Consider the following 21,037-nt stretch of genomic DNA (forward strand, 5'->3'; position numbering starts at 1 on the left):
CTCAGACAGTTAATTATGCAAACATCATGTAAGTAATTACGCAGTATTATTATGCATTTAAGAGTTTTATTGATTTGCCAGTTGCTCACTTGCAGTATTTTAAGAGCTCTAAACAAGAGATGCTCACCCTCAGAGGAAATAGGGACGAGGAAATGAGCTAAAGATAAATGATAGTAGTATGCATTGTTGCATCAGATGTAAGCCTTAAATGCAGGAGCTGTCAGCGGCGATAATATGCAACACATTGGGGTATCTCAGGATCATTTCCTTCTTGTTAACAAAGTTTATCAACCAGGAAGCAGAGGGAATCAGCTTGAAATAAAAAGGCAAGCAATAACAAATATTTATACCTAGAAGGAGGGGTGTTAAAATAGTTCCCCCCTCATTTCCAAGGTGTTGCAAATTCCTTGAACTATTTGTTTTTAAAAGCAACCTAGAAAACAGGCTCTGATGAGGCGCAAATGTGAAGGCTTGGATTGCTTTGCTCAGTGAACGAGTGCTGCAGCAGAGCCTGGGCTGCCTGCAGGCCGGTGCAGTTCTGGGCACTCCTCTGTCACTGCTGCTGGGAGCTCAGTGAGGGCTGCAGGCGGTGTTGCCTCTTTGATTGCAGCAGCTGCTGCGGTGCTTCGCCTTGCCACGGTGAGGTGGTGAGGGCTTCGGGAAAACAGAAATGAAAGAAGAAATTATGGGAAATTATGACAAATTCAATGGTTAAAAAAAAATATGTCTATAAATACAAAGCCACCACTATTCCATTTTGCGCAAAACATCTTACTGCATGGTTGTACATGGTACATGGGTGTTTATTAACAAAGGCCTAGTAGGTAGTGATAGTTTTATTTGTGCATGCACGGAATGAGATTAACAATAGTTGCAATTAATGATCTCATCCAGTAGGTTAACCAAGTGGACCTTACAATATTTCTTATTAAAAAAGAAATCCTTTTTCTTCCTTCCCCCAACTAAGCCAGTGCACCTTAATGCAATGATGATATGTTAGAGCCAGCAGTTGTCAAAGCACCGTATTACTGTGATGCCATAATGACACCCTGTCTCTGCAAAGTAGTCATGTTTTCTCAAATCACACGTTGCACCGTTGATTTCTGACATGACACTTCATTCAGTCACTTGCCTTTTCTTTGGCATCTCCATTCTCTGACAATAGCAGCTGGTGCCCATTTTCCTCCTAAGTGATTCGCATTTTGCCACTTTAGTGAAGTGCAATTAGCTGGAGCAAAAAAAAAAAAAAAAAAAAAAAAAAAAAGCTTGATGTGAAGCAGCATGGCTGAGATTGCACCATGGCTCCTCTACAGGACTTGCTTGGGGTGTTACAGGCATCTGTGCGAGATGCTGCATTGCCATTCCTTTCCATGCAGATCTCTTCTCCTCCTGCATTCAGAGATACAGGTGTGGGAATGACTGCAGTGTCTCGCTGTTCCCTATTGATTTTGGTGCAGATTCTGAAAGTGAGCATGGTTTGTGAGAGGAAGTGTGGTCTTCATGGTCAGAGCAAGGAGCTGGGCTCCATCCCTCACTCTGTAGCCTGCTGTAGGCTTCTCACATGCACGTGCTTATAGGCAATGGTTCTTTGCAGCCAAAAGGTGAGGATAACAAAGTGAGATGTTTTGGGTCTGCATGCATGTGGGTTAGAGGACCATGCTGGGAGACATCAGATGGATGGCTGTGTTAATGCACAGAGCACCTACGTATGCATAATGACATCTGCCTTGCTGCTGCTCCCACCAGTAGCCGTCACTAAAAATGTCAGCTGGTAACAGCCTGGCCTTTGTGGAAGTAGAACAATTCTCTTTTCAAGAGAAGAACTGAAAACTTCATGTGCAGGTGAAAGTGGGCTTTTGTGCTGGTGTATAATAAAGGTGCTCACTGTAATTATTGTGACTAATTACTGCTCTCATTGAAGCCACCAGTACAGCACTGAAATAGCGAACGATACTGTAAGCAGAGCTTTTTTTTTCCTGTGGTACGCTTGCAGATTAAGAAGTCTTGTCTTGGATTTCTGACCTCCTTTAGGCATTGACAGTAAGGGAAGAACAATTTCCTGAACCAGTTGTACGCACGGGCACATATGACTTGAATGGGAAGGCTTTCTTTTTTTAAGGCTATACACTCTAATCAAATGTGGTTAATTTTTGCACTCTGCTTGTATATTGATACTGATTTAGCTAGTGTCAGCGCTGTCAATATCATTAGCAATGTGGCAGGTAGATGGAAATACGAATGTGATTGCATTAATGAATTCTTAATATATTCAACCTTCCATAAGCATACGGCATACAATTTGTTCGCTATTGTGTTAGGCCATTTTGAAGCTGGGCTGGGTTTTGAAGTACTCCATTGGTTTCCCTTTCTGCCAGCAGAAACTGGCTTTTGGTCTCGCTCAAAGACATAAGTTGGGAAGCGAATTTAGAAAGGATATGAGGAGTTGTACTACATATTGTGTATTACTAACAGTTTGCAGCACTCCGTGTAGTTCCTTGTGCGTGCAAATGTGGAATGATTCAGGAGCCCATCAGCTGCTTTCCCTGCAGTTCCTCAAAGTTCACCCGAGCTTTCCAGGTTGTTTGAAAACTTCCCTGGAGCTGCTGTGGCTTTGACTTAAAATATAGTAAAGGAAAAAAACAACCCCACCAAGGCTTTAAAATAAATACTGCACGTTTTTATATGACACATGTTATTTCTATTCATAAACCTTAACTAAATTTAGATTTTTATTAATCCAATGTGACCTAAAAATTTTGCATTAACAGCACAATGTGGAATTGCGCTTATTCTCTTTGAATGCAGATAAAGCCATCATCTTGAAAATAGCTCTTTCTGACAAAAAGGTGTTCTTTTGAAATAAAGTCTTATTCACTACATTCCTCTTAGAGTTAATGTGAATTTTAGTGCCTCTAATTTTAGATTGAAGTGAGGTTTAGAATAAAATCCACCGGCTGACAATTGAATTTATAGATAGTTGTGAATATTTCAGGCTTGAATAATAGAGCTGTAGAATTTCAGACAGAGAGAGGAAGGGAGAATTAAGCTCCGACTGTAGTTTTAGACTATAATGTGGTGGTGTCTAGGAATTCTTCAGGGTAACGAGCTAAGTAGTAATTAGGAGGAGCAGAGGGAGGGGTTGTAGCCCAGGCACTACTCCAGGCGCTGGATTGGTGATGCACTGGTGGCCCCAGCTGCCATCTACAAAGGGCCTCCTCAGCCTCTTCAGCCACAGTGCGGCAGCAACAGAGCAGGTTGATGGATGCTGATACTACCCATGGGTACACAGCCCTTTCCCTGGCTCCCTGCTCTAGGTCAGAGAAACCTTCTCTCCTTGAGACCTTGACTGGTGTTTTCTGCTTCCCGTGGGAAGGTTAACATTTTATTGGCCTTACCTTGCCATCCTGCAGCAGGCCGGCCTGTGCTTTGGAAGCTGCAGCTTGATGCAGCCATGTTTTGGTCAGCACCAGAAAGCACTGCTTCAGGAGCATCAGCAGGCAAGCTTCAGCCTGCGCAGAGCTTCTGGTGTGTGTTCATGCTCACAAAACTGTGACCGCGTTTCGGTTCTGACCGCTTCGAGTGGAGACAGCCGCTTCCGCACTGGCTAAAGCCAATACATTTGGACAACTAATTAATTGCAAATGGCTTTTCTAGGAAGTGGAGGGTGACTTTCAAGCTTATTATTGTGCAAATAAGAAAAAAAGCAGAAGGAGAGTTTAGAGAGACAAGAATGTGCCATCAAACCGGGCGCAAGAGACAGTACGCAACAGGTCTCTTGCTTTATTTTTGAGTCTTGTCCAGTGGAGTTTTGACAGGAGGGGAAAGAGGAAATCACCAGGTACCTGTTTATTCAATAAAAAGGACCTCACTGTTAGTGTAAAGAGAAACAATATAAAAAATAAGTTGTTGGAACGTGAAAGTTAATTGATAATTTTAATCATGGCTGTATAAAATTGTGTCAAAGAAAGAGGAGAGAGAGAGAGAGAGAGACAGTGCGACACCGTGTTTTAGTACCCTAATAACTTCTAACTCCAGTCTAAGATCGTAATGTATGTGAGAGCGGTCCAGTAATTATAAGGTAATAAGTGGAGTGGTGGTGTAAGTGCTCTAAATTAAAAGGAATTTGCAGAGCTGCTGTAAGTCAGCGCCGACCCGCTTTCTTTCAAACGTTGACTTGAGAAAAGTGCTTAGCCTGGAGTGTAAGTAGAGAGACAAGAGAGAGCTATCTATTAATTACAGCACTCATTAACAGTGACGGCTACAAGGCAGCAGATGCAGAAGAAAAGGCACACGGTACTGCAGGCTGGCAAGGGGATTTCCCCCCCTCCAGTTCTTGAGGAAAGGACAACACAAGCAGGTGGTCCAGTGTAATAAGATATTTCTACAGCTTTAACCTTCCCATTTCCTTGACTTATTTGCTGACACCAGATAGCATGTTTCTTCCACCTTCCCAAATAAGTACGGATTTTAAGTTTGGGGGTGAGATTTCTGCACATCAATCTGGCCACTATCCGAATTCACATCTAGCTTATTTTCAATAGTATTTTCCAGTAAAATGTCCAGTGATTGAGAGATCCTAAATAATTCTGATGGGCACTGATTTTTATCGTAAATCTTATTCTAAGCAAATACTTGTGAGGAATGGTCAGGCTTTGATCTTGATTGCACTCATTGGAAAATACAACAAGTCTCTGGATTTATGTCTGTTTTCCATTAGTTTCCATTTGATTCTCGAGCTTGAAGTAAAAATTATACGTAATACATATGCATCCAATACGTACACATTTATATTTAACGTGCAAAAAGTTGAATGAGTGATGTTGAAATCTCAAAACTGACTTGAGAAAGTTACTTTGTCAGATTGTCTGTATTCAAGCGCTTGCTTTGAAATCATGAGTCTGTACCTCCAGGTGGGTGGCCTTATGGAGCAGTTACATTTCTGCTGAAAATGATTCTAGAGAAATGCTCATAACTGTCATCTGTACTTGGCAGCTTCAGATACTACTGTCAGGAAAATGCTGGGTAGGCCATTTGCAACTGTGATCTCATAATCACAGCTGTAGAAATTGAAGACGGTATCTGATTCAGAGTTTTCAGATTATTATTTTTGTTCTTTATTCTTTCTAAAACACATTTAAAAATAATATCAAACTTGGGCACAGAATGCACAAGATTTTTTTACTCTATAAAAAGTACTAATTTATTGGCCCAAGTATTTTATGGTTTTGTTTCAGATGCTTAATTCTGAAAAGGTGAAAGCTGAGATAGAATCTCACCTTCTGAAAGACAAAAACTTCTATCTAAAATTTCCTCTAATATATTTCTTTAATCCAAGAATGGAACACGTAAAATGTCAGATCCTATAGAGCTGCAGATATATGGGATGCTGGCGTAGTTATTACTGGTTAGTCTGAGGATAATGGCTAGAAAGTAATTGCAGCCAGAGCTGATTAATCATTTCACTTAGATTTTGTGAAAATGGAGTCCAGCCTTAATTACTTGTTAGAGTCCCCAGTTGATGTGCTATTCAGTTACTAAATAGCTATATATATAATAAAGCAATATTAATAAAGAAAAAAACGCTTGTGGGAGACATGCTCTTCAATTCTAAGATCACTTCAATGGATGATGGATACATGTTTTATTCAAGTGTGTTGACAAATATTAATCACAGAGCTAAACATACATATGCTCAAACTTGAAAATTCTTGTCCCTGATAATGATAGAATTTACAGAACAAAAAGCACTGGTGGAAAAAGAAATGTAATATTTTAGTAATCTAGTGGGATTTCAGGATGTTTTGACTCCCTGGATGACAAGTTCGGAATTTAGAGCCAATCTGAAGTTGACATGTATCCTAAGAGGCAGGTAGAGGGGACAACAGACGGGTTTGGTCTCTTAAAGTTTTTGTTTACTGCCTGTCTGGAGCTTTGACAAAGCTCTGTCGTGCCCTTATGCTGATTACCTTCATGTAGAACAAGAGGTATTGACTAATGAATGAATGATGTGCAGTCCCTAACCCTTCCAGAGCAGACCAAGCGAGCACTGTCTTTAATACACAGATTCCTTTCTCTCTCTCCCCGCTCCAGGCTTCTCTGCAGAATGTCAAGCAAAGATCGACACATTGATTCTAGCTGTTCGTCGTACATCAAGACGGAGCCGTCGAGCCCTGCCTCTCTGACGGACAGCATCAACCATCACAGCCCCGGTGGCTCCTCAGACGCCAGCGGGAGCTACAGTTCCACCATGAATGGACATCAGAATGGGCTGGACTCACCTCCCCTCTACCCTTCAGCCACGGGGCTTGGGGGCAACGGGCCCGTCAGGAAACGGTACGATGACTGCTCCAGTACCATCGCTGAAGATTCACAGACCAAATGTGAATATATGCTAAACTCGATGCCCAAAAGACTGTGTTTGGTGTGCGGTGACATTGCATCAGGGTACCACTATGGAGTGGCTTCCTGCGAGGCCTGCAAGGCTTTCTTCAAGAGGACAATTCAAGGTTGGTGATTCTTTAAACATCTTTTCCTCCTTCTGTTCAAAGCGAAGCAGTACAGTCCTTGATTAAATGATGTTACGACTTCAAACCATAGCTTCTGATTCTTTGTAGTTTGGTCCTACAGATGCTACTTGTGAAAAAGCCCCTTTGGGCCTCGTTGTGAGGTCTGCCATGTTAAACTCATTGTTATGTTTATTTTGCTTATCAAAAATAGTAGAGCCATCCAGTACGTATTCAGTTCTTTTTTTCTGAAGGAGTTCCTCGTGGATTCTCATCAGTGCTGCCAAGATAAGTGATTATTTTTTTTTTAAGGTTGTTATGGATACTTCTTGAACACACCTTGTGGTGCACACAGATTATGTTTATGGGTTTTGCTCCTAGCTATACCACTATCATACTTAAATTCCTACAAAAATCCTGTATATCTTTATCAAACCACTAGTGCATTTTAGAATGGAACAAAATGTAATGCTGTAGTGTTTTGTTAGTGTCAGACTATTAATAAAGTGGCCTTTCACCCATACAATATACTGTGACCTTAACAGGTTCACCAAATGGCCTGTAAGATCACATTTTAAGGACAGTAAGTTGACAGCTTTTGGTCTCTGTAGAGTACCTTGTGTTAATCTGCTCCTGATACCTGTTACAAATATGCCACATATTTTGGCATAAATTAGTTTGAATGGAATAATTTGCACAACAACTTGTTCTAGCTACAGGACCAGTGGAGACAAAATAACCTTCTACTTTCATTTAGATATCATCCTTTCAAGTAAAATTGAAGGTGCTTTATTTAAAGAACATGAGGACAAGCTTGGCCTGTACAGGAATATAGTGTCACATTAAATTAAATTCAAACTTCAGAGACTAAAATTAGGTTGCTAAGTCAAAAATTAAGCTCCTCAATAAAACCTGCTTGATTTTCATAGATGCTGAGAACGTGGAATCCTCAGGAAAGGCACTGCAACCTGGTGGTATGCTTTGCTTTTTTAAAAATGAGTTACAGTAAGGAGAGTAAAGTTAGTTCCAGTTTGGAATTTCACATGGCTCTAAATTTGAAACATTTGATCAAAGTTTTTAAAATGTACTGCTTCCACATCTCATATACAGTTAGGAAACAAAAATAATGTTTTCTTTTAAATTTAGCCATTACTAAGATTTTTTTTTTTTTTTTTTTTTTTTTTAATTTATCATTTTACTCTCCGCAACTAATTGTTGTAAGCATACTAAATCCACTACTCTGGGGGATTTGGGCCTTTTACCAGCATGAAACAGGCATTTCACGATGCCCATATTGCCACCAGAAAGAAACAGCAGAGCTCTGTAGTTATAATGGAGCTGATTTTTACGAAGTTTGCAATTAGTAAATAAACATACATTCAGAAATTTCTAGTTACTTGGGTTCAAAAAGTGTTTTTTGTTTGTTTTAAAAAAAGTTAATTTCATTTGACCTTCAAAAATATTTTCAGGAAAGCTCAAAAATCTTCTGAGTGAAGGAATTTGTATTTGTGGGTTCTAAATTTCAAGTGGCAACTTCAGCTAGCTACTTTGATTTTATAAATGGCATTTAATTGCTGCGTAATAGCTATTCTACAGGACTGAATTAATGCATGATGATTTTAGTAGTATTTTGAGCATGAGAAAATTCATCAAAATCTCTAAATGAATAAAGCGTTTACTTCTGGCTGTAATATATAGCCTGCAATTTTACACCACACCACAGACAGCAAGTTTCTGGGCATGGAAGCACAAGACAGAGACGTCATTCTCCAGATTAGCAACCTGGACTTGGCCACAAAGCTCAAGTTAGAACTGGCAGCTGCGCAAAACATCTCAGCAGGGTTAGAGCATTAGCTGCATCAGCAGGTGATGGTGCTGTGAAGACCAAAAAAAAATGCAGTGAGGCAAAACCTGGCATTGGATGGAAAAGCAGTAACAAAGATACCAAGAATAGGAGGTATGTTACCATCATAACGTCATGGTAGCTTCTTCAAAGAAGGTGCTGACTCAACTGATGCAGGCTTGAGAGTTTTCAGATACCATCCGAAATAATGGAAGCTACGCATCTTCAGTGAATCAAGCCATCATTTGTGTTAAATGACAAGAAGTAGATAAAGCTACTCCTTATGGTTTGAGTAGGCAAGTTCTGCCTTTGAGATTGCATGAGGAAAAATTCTCCTGAGTCTGATTTGCTATAAATGACAGAACTTAATATTTGTAGAGGTCGTTCTCCCCTTGCATTTTCTTGCTTGCTGCTTCACAGCACATTCTTGTTCTGTTTGTTTTTAAAGCAAATTGATAGCTGAATGAGTACAAATAAGAAAACAGGAAAAAAAGAGAGTAATTTGTAAATACAGGATTGTAAAGCAGAGTAAAGAGAGTCAAATATTCTAACTACACGTATAAGCAAGAATAGCTTCTCTTAACTAAGAGTTGCTTATTTTAAATCTTAATAATTTAGTCGTAATATGTAAATAATTATAGATTCAGTGAAAACGAATGCTTCACTACCAGACCTTTCTTGCTTTATCATTCATAAGTTACTAAATTAGCTTAGACTTGCAGAACGTTAGTGCTGCTCCTGTTGAGGTCACGAGCAAAACTGCCCTGACTTCAGTGAGAGCAAGGCTGAGCTGACAAAGTGTGACTGTGAAGCAGATCTTGTGGTCATGTCAGACTTGATGTCCTTTCCACTAAGTCAATGGGATTCTTTCCATTCTTTCCATTTCAAGGGAGACTTGTCAGATCTCAGTTGGTGAAAGCCACAGGCAGCTGTTCAGAGAACCAGCACAGTGTCTGCTCACCACTGCTACCTTACGTAAGGCAGGCAGGCAGGAAACACATCACGAGATATGGGTAGCCTCTTACAACAGTTCAATTTCCCTCTAGTGTGGACTATACACCTGTTTTAAAAGCTAATGGAGGTTGTCATTCCCTTTCAGATGGTAGAAATTTAGTCCAAAAACTGTCCATTTCTGGCTGACAGATTTCTCTTGCTTCGTGCCTCTTGCAGTCCCTAGTTGTTTTCATAAAAGTAAAAGGAAAATGGAATGACTATTTTCTTGAATTACAAGAGAGGAATTTTTTCTATTCTGAATATAAATCGTTTTGCATAGCACTGAAATATTTAAACTTGGTGCTGTGAGAAAGAATGCATAGATAATGATAAAAAATCGGTAACAAAAAATAAAAATTGCATGGTTTAAAACAAAACCCAGAGCAACAACAATAACAAAACAAAATCCACACATGAAACAGCTGACAGTGCAAAATCAGTGTATTCTTAGGTCATAGCAGAACCTAATGACGTTCTGCCCCCTCTTGTGACATATAAGGGCTGAGAGAACTGGATGTTCTTTCTGCTCAGCCTTGTCCTCAGCTGCAGCTCTCAGTTTGCTTCTGGGATAATTTACGTGATGGCTGATTTCAGATGTCTCACAGAAACACACACACAGCCAAATCTCTCCAAAATTGGCTTAGCATCAGGGATAGTAGAAAATAGCATGGCCTAAAAATAGTTACAGGACCATTGATTTTTATTTTTTTTTTTAGGGTCTCTCCACAATTTTTGCTGTTCACTGTATTATCTTGAATCTAAGCTTTCATTAAAACAACAAAAAAAGAGTGAAAAGGATTTTCAGTTGTCAGCTGGGTGTAAAATCTTGTGTTCAGTACAGAGGTCTTGTAGTACTTACTATATATTTTATAGTGAATATTTAGTGTAAATACATTCCCAATCATTTTTATTTGCTCAGTTATTATAAAGACTAGTAAGTACATATTTTGCATTAATAATATGTAATTACTCAGTCCTTTGAGCTTAAACATTTCTACAAGTAGACTGAAATAGTTCTCTTGCCTTCAGTAGAAGAACTGTGGGCGTTAGTTTACTATTATGTTTTATTTCAGTCTTTATCTCTGTGAAATAATGACCTCCATCTAGACAGCTTTCTTCAAGCTCTTCAGGATTATTGTCTTTACACTCCTTAGTATTATTGGCTTCAGACTTGCTTGAAAAGGCAGTGTGAAAGGCCTTAAGTATTGATATATTGCCTTCCTAGTAAGGCGTGCTACAAAGATGTCACAGCTAATTATTATTTCCTTGAATAGTGTTTAACTTTACCCCGCAAAAGCTAAAATATTTTTGCATAGTTTGCAGTCATAGGCCTTTGGTTCCTTTGTTTATGTGTTTATTTTTGGGGAGAAAAAATGTAGGGTTAGCAGTCTTCTTTTTATACACAGGATGGATAAAGCATCAGTAGTAAGAAGCCTTGCAATCCTACTTTCAGCTGTCTCATTTAAGACCTTTATCCCTGAAAGTTGTTGCCTGTCCACATCTCCTACCAGAAACAAGAAACATTCCATCCTGGAAATAATTTTGGTCACTGTACCATTATGTGAACTAGACCAAATCTGCCATTTCATTTCATGCTGGTAGCCTAAAAGCCCTCAGTGCTACAGTTGTGCAGAAGTGTGTTTCCTGTGGTCCTCCTCAAATCCTGTCCACTCTAGTATCTTGGCGAAGCTCATGTTGTCTAGGAGTGCTTTGTTCACTTGTTTTGAATATTCAAAATTATTTTTAATCCCTTTAGCGTTCAGGCTTTTCAACCTTCTTTCCACTCTTTACCCATTACTGAACCAATTTGATCTGTAAATCTACAAATGCTTTATTGTAAATAAATTTTTGTCATAATCAGGAGGTTTTAAACAGGGATGTTAGACCTAGCTATAGTAATTCAGGCAAGATGACATTTCACATGGGCAACATAAGTTTGATTCTAAGTTGCTCATGACTAAAATGGCTTCAGAAAGTTAATTTACATCTCTCAAAGATAACTGGTAATAATATTGAATGTCATTTTTTTATGGAAGAAATCAAAGAAAATTAAGCTAGACTTCACAGCTTTTCAACATATTTACTGGTAGCTAAGATTCAATTTTTATAGAAAAATAGGGTGGAAGCTTGCATCTTGGTGCAAAGGTCTGTGGACTTTGTGGCAAGATGGCAGCTCTCCAATGAGCTTAACACCAAATGTTATCTGAATCCATTACCTGATTAAATCATTCACCTTTCTTACGTAAGTTAGCATGTGCATCAGCACTTATTTCAGAGAATATTTTAATGATAATGATAGGTATCTTCCCTTCTGCCATATTTCTCCATGCCTGTGGGCCAACCGAACTTCTGAGCAATCACTTCCACCACGTCTTTCATTCTGTTGTAATGTCACTGTAGCTATAGCAGCCAAACAAGATGAGACAATAAAAAATAATCACACCGAAATCTGAGAACCAGACACTCAAAAGGATGCAGATGGTCCTATGCCTTTTACTGTCTCTAGTTTCCTTGCAGCGTTGTATGTTACGCACATTTAGATTAGGGAATAAGAATGAGGTTCCTTATTTGTGCACGGCTTTTTCAAATATATCAGAAATACTCAAGAAGAGAGAGAGGGTTTAAAACAATCATGATTTGGTGCTATGTATCATTGCCATGGCTCTCTATTTGTTATGAACAAACTTCTGAAAGCCCCAGCCCAACAATGAAGCTCATCCCAGACTGAAGCTAAAAGCACATGAGTTCTCAACTAGTGAGTGATTTATTGTAATGATTTATTTTAATGTCTCTGGAAATGATTTTTTTTAAACTGCTGTGAAAGTAATTTAGTTTCAAAAACTTTAGAAAATGAGATATTCTATGTGTTCATTAAAAAAAAAAAAAAAAAAAAAAAAAGGCAATTATCCATGCTATCTTGGAAGAATATATCAGAATTGGCCTAGGAAGAATATCAGTAGGAGCTGAAGGCAAGTGGTTCAGTCTTTCTTACTTGGACAACCCTTCAGAGACTTCCAGGTGACAGGGAGTCAGTTCTGTAAAAAGGTGGAGTACCTAGGTCTCATGCTGTTGGTTCTCCCTTGAGAGGATCTAAATGGCCTTGATTCCTCTTGACTCCACTGGAATTCAAAGGTACTTGAACCCTTACAAGTGGCATTCAAACCCTACTAGTATTAGTGGCATAGTGAAAAATATGGTGTTTTTTATAATGTTGGAAAACCTAAAACAAGCAGCTAATGCAATAATATCATGCGTTCAGACAAAACAGCGTCGCCTTTATGTTTTCATTTAAAATCTCTGTTCACATTCCTTTTTAAGAATACAAGAGAACATGATGAAAATACAATTTAGAAGTTCTGAATAGATTATAATTCAGAAGCATATTATAGTGGCTTGCTTTAAGCAACACAATTGAAAGATAGTTGTTTAAATTAAAATATAGTAATTTTAAGTTGACAGAATCCCTTTGTCAAGTAGTAACTTACAGTGTAGAACAATTAAAAAAGTGGCTGCTTTTCCTGAGTTTCTTATTTTAACAGAAGAGGCAGCACAAGCACTAGAAGCATGAGCATAATCCATCATATATGGCCCTACCATCTTAATTTTTAAAATTTATTTATTGAGTTTTTGAATGGAAATATATTTGAGAACTGAATTTTTGAATATTCTGACACTGTGTATATGCAAAATTGTTCCTGAAGTCGTCTGGTTGAAAAGTAGAGAATACAGTCATCTTCAGGCTTAATCAGCCACAGATACCATGTAATAGAATTCATAGATTTATAATTTCTTGAGCTATCTACAGTATCACATGAATCCATTTAAGGGTTTGTCATCCCAAACTAGGTTTGGTTAGGTTCAGATCCAACCTCATTTCAAGTCTCACCCCTTTTCTGAAATAGTCATAAATAAATTCACTTGAGTTTTGACTCCAAAGTAAAGACCACAGTCTAGAAGAACTGAAAGATTGACCTGAAAGAAATTATTTTTATTTTCCACAGTTGATCTTTGCTAAGACATGCAAACAGCAGATGTGTTTTTGAGTCCTTTTGGGGCTTTTTCCTCTCCTTGTAAGTTAGCCTGTGATTCTTTAGTTCTATCACCACCTGCTCTTTCTCAGTTTCTCTGAATGTCTTCTCTTCTGATTGGATTACTTATCAGAGCATCACCTAACACAGCATTATTCAGTCTGTGTTGGCTTGGTTTCTTCTGTCTCATTGCAAGACTTTTATTAATGTCGCCATAATCACTGCTGTCTAAGTTTTCACATTTGTCAGTTCACGAAAGGCATGAACCCAGGAAAATAGAGTAATATGTTGGTGTGGAGGGTAAACTTTACTGCAGAAAAAACTTAAATCCCGTTGTGCAGGGGAGCCACTGATAACACTTGATTTTTAAATATAACGCTTTTAAAAATAGATACTCGATTGCAGGATTTCAAAGAGAGAGATTGGGTGATAAATGAGTCATTATTGTATATAAATAGATAGTGAAATCCACCTCTATGAGTAGTTTATATCAAGGAATTTATTACATAGAATGAATAATTAGTTCCCCCATATCCTTATTTTTTTCTTTTTTTTTCTTCTGGATATGCATTTCCATACAGTACAGATTTCAATACTGATAATGTCACCATTCCTTCTACTGTTTTTAAGTGCTCAGGAATAGCTAGAAGACACATTTTCAATCTATATCTTTTTACAACCTGTATCTCATCATTCCTCACCTCTTTTATTCTAGAGATTTTGTGGGCAGATTCCAATAGTTCATATCAATCTGTCTGTGTCTTTAGCGTTAAATGTCAAAAGTCACAGCGTGAAAAGGCAAATAAAGCTGCTAAGATTTTGGTGTCTTCATCTTCTATTCTTGTCAGTATTTCTGGAAGAGAGAACTTTGTTTCTGCCTATCCCACAGATGGCAGCCAGTTCCTACAGCCAGCTCTGTGGTCAGGTATCTGTGAGATCCCTCATTTGTAACTGCTGATGACAAGAACTTCATTAGGGAGAGAGGCCAAGGTATGAGGTCTCTGCTTTTGGTGGCTTGGCCTTTGTCCTGGCTCTAACTCCTCCTTTTACTGTGAGGCCCCCAGTCTGCTGACCCATGTCACAGTCTCTTCTGCACAAGCAATAGTTAGAAGGGCCTTGATTCTTTTGGCTAAGTCCAGTTGGTTGCCTGGCTCATAAAGCCATCAAGTGTGTCCTTGTTTCAGTGAAGGTTTACTATGACCCCATGTCTCATCCAGATAACCTCCGAACCTCATGGGGAAAATATGGTGTGTTGGCCAACTTATCCTTGAGCTGTCTGCAAAGATCTTAGTTTGAAGCATCTGAAAATAGTGAGCAGGTTATGCAGCATTAAGTTTTAGCAGCTAACTTGCTGCCTAAAGATGAAATGGCATTATTTTTAGTGAGTTAGTTGCTTTTGGAAGGCTTAGGGTGCTGGAAATACTTTCTCATCTTGTGGCAGAGATGATAATATTTAAAAAATCAGCAGAAAAGGAAAAAAAATTTGAAATATCCATCAGTGAATGAGGAGAGGAGAGGGACTTCAGCATAAATCCCTTTATATTTTTATGATGAAGGGCAGTGTGTTTGGGGAGTGAAGATTTGACATATATTTTTATTTTCAAACGTCATCCTAATTTGCATTACTCAGCCCTTTAGCTGCCAGACTGTAGAAGTCCATTATGCTACTGAAAGGAATATACAAATTATCTTCTGGCACTTCAGGCAGGAGTTTTACTTATCCGCTGTTATTCTATCAGTCAGCAAGCTGCAAGATTCTATTAAGCAGTAAGTGAGAAAATTATATTGCCTGCAAACTAATTGTACAGAAGACTCTGAAATAAGTAATCAGCGCCCAGTCCTTCCTGAAAACCAGCCAGGAGATATTATAAATTGCTCTATCACTCTTGTCAGCCTGCTTTAAAGACTCCAAACTGCCATGTTGATCTCATTCATTGTTTAACGTGACAACCTTTCCAGCTAGTGACAGAACTGGTCAAACTTGTATTCTTATTAGCTGCTCAGTTTCAGCCTCTAGCACCATGCACTGAGCAAGTAAATGGCAGAACTTCCTTCTAAATCCTCCTGGGTTGTACAGATTGCCAAATGCTTGAATAATTTCTGTTTATTATATTGTATGGAAGAAAACAAGTAATTAGGAGAGCATTGATGGCCAAGTAAATTTATTTTTATAAAAGTAGATCCACTAAAACTTTGGAGTTAAAACATATTTCTAGTATCATACGTATAGGTCACTCTGAAAGTAATGCCTCCTATTTATTTCCATAGAAACAGCACAATAACACTTTGATAGAGCAAATTCTCAGCTGCAGAATGCTTTGTCGGCATAGTCACCGCCATTACTTGTGCATTTTTGCCAGCAATGAACAAAAGCCTGCATGTTTGTAAAAATCCGTATGACTGTCCAGAATGTGGCGTGAAGAGCACGCCTGAATTTGATAGTAAAAGATTCATCATGCTATAGACCATTGATTGCTGTGGTTTACAGAGTTTTGAGTAAGGCTGAAATTGCAGGTATGGATTAGAAGAGTTTGCATAGGAAAATAAGCAATCTTCCAAAATTTTTCTGGTTTTCAATATTGCTTTTTGATATCAGCTCCTGGACTTTGGTCCTAGGGAATGTTCTACTTGCCTCTGTACTTGCCATGCTGTGTTATAATCTGTCTGGATTTTGATCACAGTAATTGTTGACCTTGTGCAAAGATCGTCTTTGATCTTGTGTGAAACACATCTGATTGCACGTTTCTTTTTTTTTTTTGTAATTGGGGATAGTAGTACATACATCATACATTACTATGATATTGTTAAGTTATCTATTATAACTAGATAAAATCTGTGAAATACTTTGAAGATCTCCATGCGTAGTGGTTGTGCCTTACTGATAATGTCTCACTAGAGCATGAGAAGATAATGTATTTTCTTTCTTTTTTTTTTTCTTTTTCTTTTTCTTTTTTTTTTTTTTTTTTTTTAGAAGACATTACTGTCTTTTCCTACTCATGCTTCTAGAAGTATTATTTTTCTAGTTTTGTTAATGCATTTGAGAAGGCAGGTCTGCAGGAGCCATTCCACCAAATTTCCTATTCACCGTATCCTTCAGTTTCTCAAATGTCTGTCTTCTCAGGAGTTGAAGAAGGGGAAGAATGCTAAACTGAAGTTTTAAGTTTTGTCAGTGAGAGCTATTTGTATTCAGCCATGCCAAGATCCATTTTACTTGCCAACGTTGCTGCTTCAGCCATGCAGCATGTTTAGGAGAAATAAAACCTGCAAAATATGTTGGTTTTGTTGGCAGAACTTACTGTGCAGACCTCCGTTATCATAAATACTTAACCAATTTTCAGTAGATGTAAGTGGTTTAAGTATTACTTCCTGTTGAAGTAGCAGTTGCTGAGCATTTGAGTCTTTGTACAATCCTGCAATCCACTAATGTGATATTTAATGAGGAGACATCAGTCTGGAGAAAGGTAGTCAATATAAATCAGTGTTTACAAAGTGTGATTAACTCTGAAATATTTCATCAATGCTGTGGTCCCAGGCAGACTCTATGCTAATTATTAGAACCTGCACATGTTTCAGGGGACTTCAATGGACCCTGAGTGCAGCAAACACAGAGCAGCAAAATTGCAATTATGCTCGGACTGTCTCTGATGACAATTTATGCATTTGGTGTGATGACCTCCTGCTTCCCAAGAGGGCAATAAACAGAATGCATTTTCATTAAGATACTAATGCACTTAATCACAGGGGGAAAGGGTTAGAAAGTAAAGAAATACCTTTAAAGCAAGATGTGACAGTCTGATGGGGAAGACACTTTATTTAAAAGTCAGTTTCGTGATAAAACTTCTGACTGCTACAAAGTCTGTCATACTGAATGTAGTCATGAGCAATAGGGTGCGTGGCTAGGCAGAAGAATAAGCTGAGCTAAGCTTTTATAGAAGGCAGCGGTACCAGGACAAAAGAGAATAGATGCTTCCTCATTTGGACTTGGATTCCCAAAGACATGATTTGAAAACGATATAAAGAAAATGATTTATGCATGGCCTTCCCATTAACTTTCAGACTTCTTATTTTCGAGGATTACTGCTATGTATTAGTAATAATAAAAAAACTTGCATCAGTGCTTTGCCACAGAGGCCTCATTTTTAAGAATCTAGCTTGTGCTTGGTCTTACAGAGGGAGGGTTGGGAGAAACAGAGGCAAGCATCTCCTGTAGTTTTTGCTGTTCTAATCATCTGAGGATGATCCTGTTTCTGATGCCTCTCAATAGAAGAACTTCATGTGAAGTGCAGACAGATAGGAGTGTGTGTTTCCAGGCAAGGAGATCTGATGCACCAGTAGTGGGATGTGATGGGCAGCGATAGCAGTGGGCAGCGATAGCAGTGCAGCCAAGTCCTGTCTGATACGATGCAGTTCTTGGAGAAGAGTGAAGTCCTACAAAATTTCTTCCAGATCTTTTTGAAATAAAACATAACAGTCATCTTCTTGTATTCTATCCAAAGAAAGGCTGATGACATCTGCAAATAACAGGAAATGAAGAGTGCTCATGTTAGGAGCCTTTGTATGTTTGGCTTGATACATCCCACCAGCAGGAGTAACCGCTGTGAAGGATTTTGCTTGAGACTGTGCATGGATCTAGATATGAACTCAATTAAGATTTTTTAAAAAAATTATTACTGTTTTTAACATGCAGCTGTCTAAATTAAAATATTTTGTTGTCTAACTTGGTTTCTTTTTACTTAAAAGATATTTTCTGTTTGTCCAGTTGTTTGTTCTTCATGTATTCCAAAATTAAACCCAACAGCAATGGTGTAAGTACGCTTATATCTGCTCTGTTGGCTGTTCGTTTATTCTGAATACCTCTTTTTCTCTGGGCTTTCTGTCACAGGTAACATAGAATACAGCTGCCCAGCAACAAACGAATGTGAAATCACAAAGCGCAGACGCAAGTCCTGCCAAGCCTGCCGCTTCATGAAGTGTCTAAAAGTTGGCATGCTGAAAGAAGGTAAGACTGATCAAGTCAATACCTATCTCTCTGCAAACGCATTCAACAACTGTAGAGCAATCAGGAAAGAAGAGATAGGTGAGAGTTCTGATCGGTTATTGTAAAGGCAATTTTCAAGTATACTTGCTCTTCCTGACAGTCTTAAATGTCAGCTAAGGAATTGTGGTGTATCTACATGGAATGCATCTTCTCTGGAACATTTATTCTTAGCTGAAATACAGAAAATGTGCCACAGCATTCACTTTCTTTCAGTAGATAACTATTAGAATAATCATCAGGAGACATCCTCTCATTTTTCTTAAAACTTTTACATCGTGACTTTTCAAAGATTTATTTCTTTCATTATTATTATTATTATTTTTTTTTTTTTTTTTTTTTTTACCTTCTGTTAGTCTCTCCCAAATACAGCAGAACTATACACTGTGCCCTCTTCTCCCCACTTCTGCTTATTCTTCATGCCATCATGACAAGTGAAAGGGTTATCTCTCAATTAAAGATACATAAATCTTGAGCATATCTGCAGAAGTTGTTGTAACTGCACTGCAGCAAATGCCGGCATACAGAAGAGAAGAATCCACCCCTCTTTTCTTTTTTCAAGCATATGAAAACCCCTGCCCTCAGTGTAAGTATGCATTGGGTGCTTAATTCTTCAGTTACGTTTTGAAGATATTTACTAACAGATAAACGTATGAAAATGTTTCTAAGAAGCTGTGCTATCCTACTTGGAACCTAATTAATGTGTTTTATAGAATGAGATAATTCCTAAAATCTCGGTTGCCTGCCATACATTATATTAATGTATTTGCAAAAACATTTTTAATGTGCATATATTGTACGTGTTATTATCATGGTGCATTGTTACTACCAAGAAGGAATAGCAGAATACATTTCATACTTCTGAGCTCCATAACCTTTTAAAATAAAGTCAATATAATGCTCTCTAAATATTGTCTTCATTGGAAAGTACTCTGTGCTAAGTAACCACTTCAAAATAGTCCCTTACAGTTTTGTTTCGTCAGTGCTTAAAATGTTGGCTTTAATAGATGGCTAATTTTTGCAAATTATTTGATGGTAATTTGAAACGTTTAGGTATGCATCTGTTGGGTTAAAATCCAGGAACAACATAGAGCAATGGAGAGATGATGGGCAAATTAGGTCTATCACGCACCTACAGACATATTCTTATTGGATTATACTTACTAAGAATAAACCTTGTTCTGTACAACTGCTTTGGCAGACGCTGGGATCCTTTGAGCCAAATCCTGCTGTCCTAAGTCTTACTTGAGCAAAACCGTCAGATTCGATGGGGATTTTGAGTCAGTAGGAAAGGCAGGATTTGACCCTTTCTTCCAGTGGTGGTGGGTGAGTTCCTCATTTGCCAGGAATCCTGATGTAGCTGGCAACTAAGTAGTTGTTTAAAGCTGTGAAGCTTACATAAACAGTAGAATGAAAGGAGCATTTCAACATGGCACCTTTTGAAATGACTGTGCTTAACATCTTTTTGGTAAGTTCGTTGTCCTGTATCACTAGCAGCCTAATACAGATGTGTTGAACAACCTGATTGGAAACAGAACAGTGCCACTAAGAGTCCATACAGGTGAACCGATTCAGCCTTCTTTTAAATTGTGGGGATAGAATTGCATTGTGTCCTTTAACACACACACTTGAAAATCTAGTTTGTGTGTAGCTTCTGGGTCTGCATGAGGAAAGTTAGTGTGTATCCTACAAATGAGTAGTTATGTCAGTTATTAAAGTTCTGCGCAGAAGTGCTACTTCTATGCATATAATTTTAGTAACTGAAACAATTAGAGAATTCAGAGTCAAGTGATTGGACTTTTTGCATAAATTATAACTGAGGAATAGTTTTCTTACTCATTACATAAAAGGTCCACCCTAAACAGACATATCTTTCTGCAGTGATGAACTAATTCTTTTAAAGGAAGTGTTCCTTTGTTAGCCCAACTCCCTAACAAATCTTAGTTCTTCCACTCTTATTGTGAGTCTTTCTATTAAAGCATGCTGAGATTCCTACTTATTTTTAATCACTGGGTCTCTGTATTTAGGAGTGAGTTAGCTTATACTCCTTTCAAACAATGCTTACCTACAATCTAACATGGTAACTTAAAAGAGCTAGAAAGTGAGTTTTGTTTTTCTGTATGGTCACTTCTACTTTTGGAACAGTGCTGATTTGTGCTACACTTATAGAATTTTTGGAATATATTTGGTTTGTTGTTGGATGGAGAGACAAATTGCTCTTTTTTTTGTTGGATTTTTCTTTTTCTTTTTTCTAAATGTATGCTAATGTCTGAGGATTAGTTTTTTCACTTCAGATTTTAAAACATCCTTTATGCACAGAAAGTAAAGAAAGATGATATACCTCTTTCTTTTCATGTGTAAAGTGGTGTAAATTTATTGGTTACTATGGACTTACAGCAGGCATTATCTCAGCTCAGGGTATCTTAAATGTTTCTTTATGTATAGACAAGGATTTCAGTCCCATGCTGCATGTCAGAGATCATGCGGCAGTAAATCTATTCAAATGTAAACCTGTTCAATTCAATTACCAGTTTATAATAAAATTTGCTGCTACAGCCTCCACGTTTGTCACAGCAGTCTCTACATGTTGATGGCACAGCATGCCTGGAAATTGACAGCCTAAATCTATTTAAAA

At 38.1% G+C, this 21,037-nt stretch overlaps 1 protein-coding gene across 4 annotated transcripts in view; it reads left to right on the plus strand.

Annotated features, from left to right (window-relative positions):
* Positions 1-21,037, plus strand: part of ESRRG (estrogen related receptor gamma) — a gene marked incomplete at its 5' end in the record, with an annotated part of 349,526 nt that overhangs the window by 228,797 nt on the left and 99,692 nt on the right. For 2 of the 4 annotated variants that reach the window (XM_079550576.1, XM_079550577.1), the window contains 2 exons: positions 6,091-6,506; positions 18,250-18,366. In XM_079550576.1, the coding sequence (XP_079406702.1) occupies positions 6,091-6,506; positions 18,250-18,366 (533 nt within the window). Of the gene's footprint in view, positions 1-6,090; positions 6,507-18,249; positions 18,367-21,037 lie in introns of those variants that run through there. The other 2 variants (XM_079550579.1, XM_079550578.1) reach the window with 2 other exon arrangements.

Source organism: Tetrao urogallus (assembly GCF_951394365.1).
Source record: "Tetrao urogallus genome assembly, chromosome: 2".
Lineage (NCBI taxonomy): Eukaryota > Metazoa > Chordata > Aves > Galliformes > Phasianidae > Tetrao > Tetrao urogallus.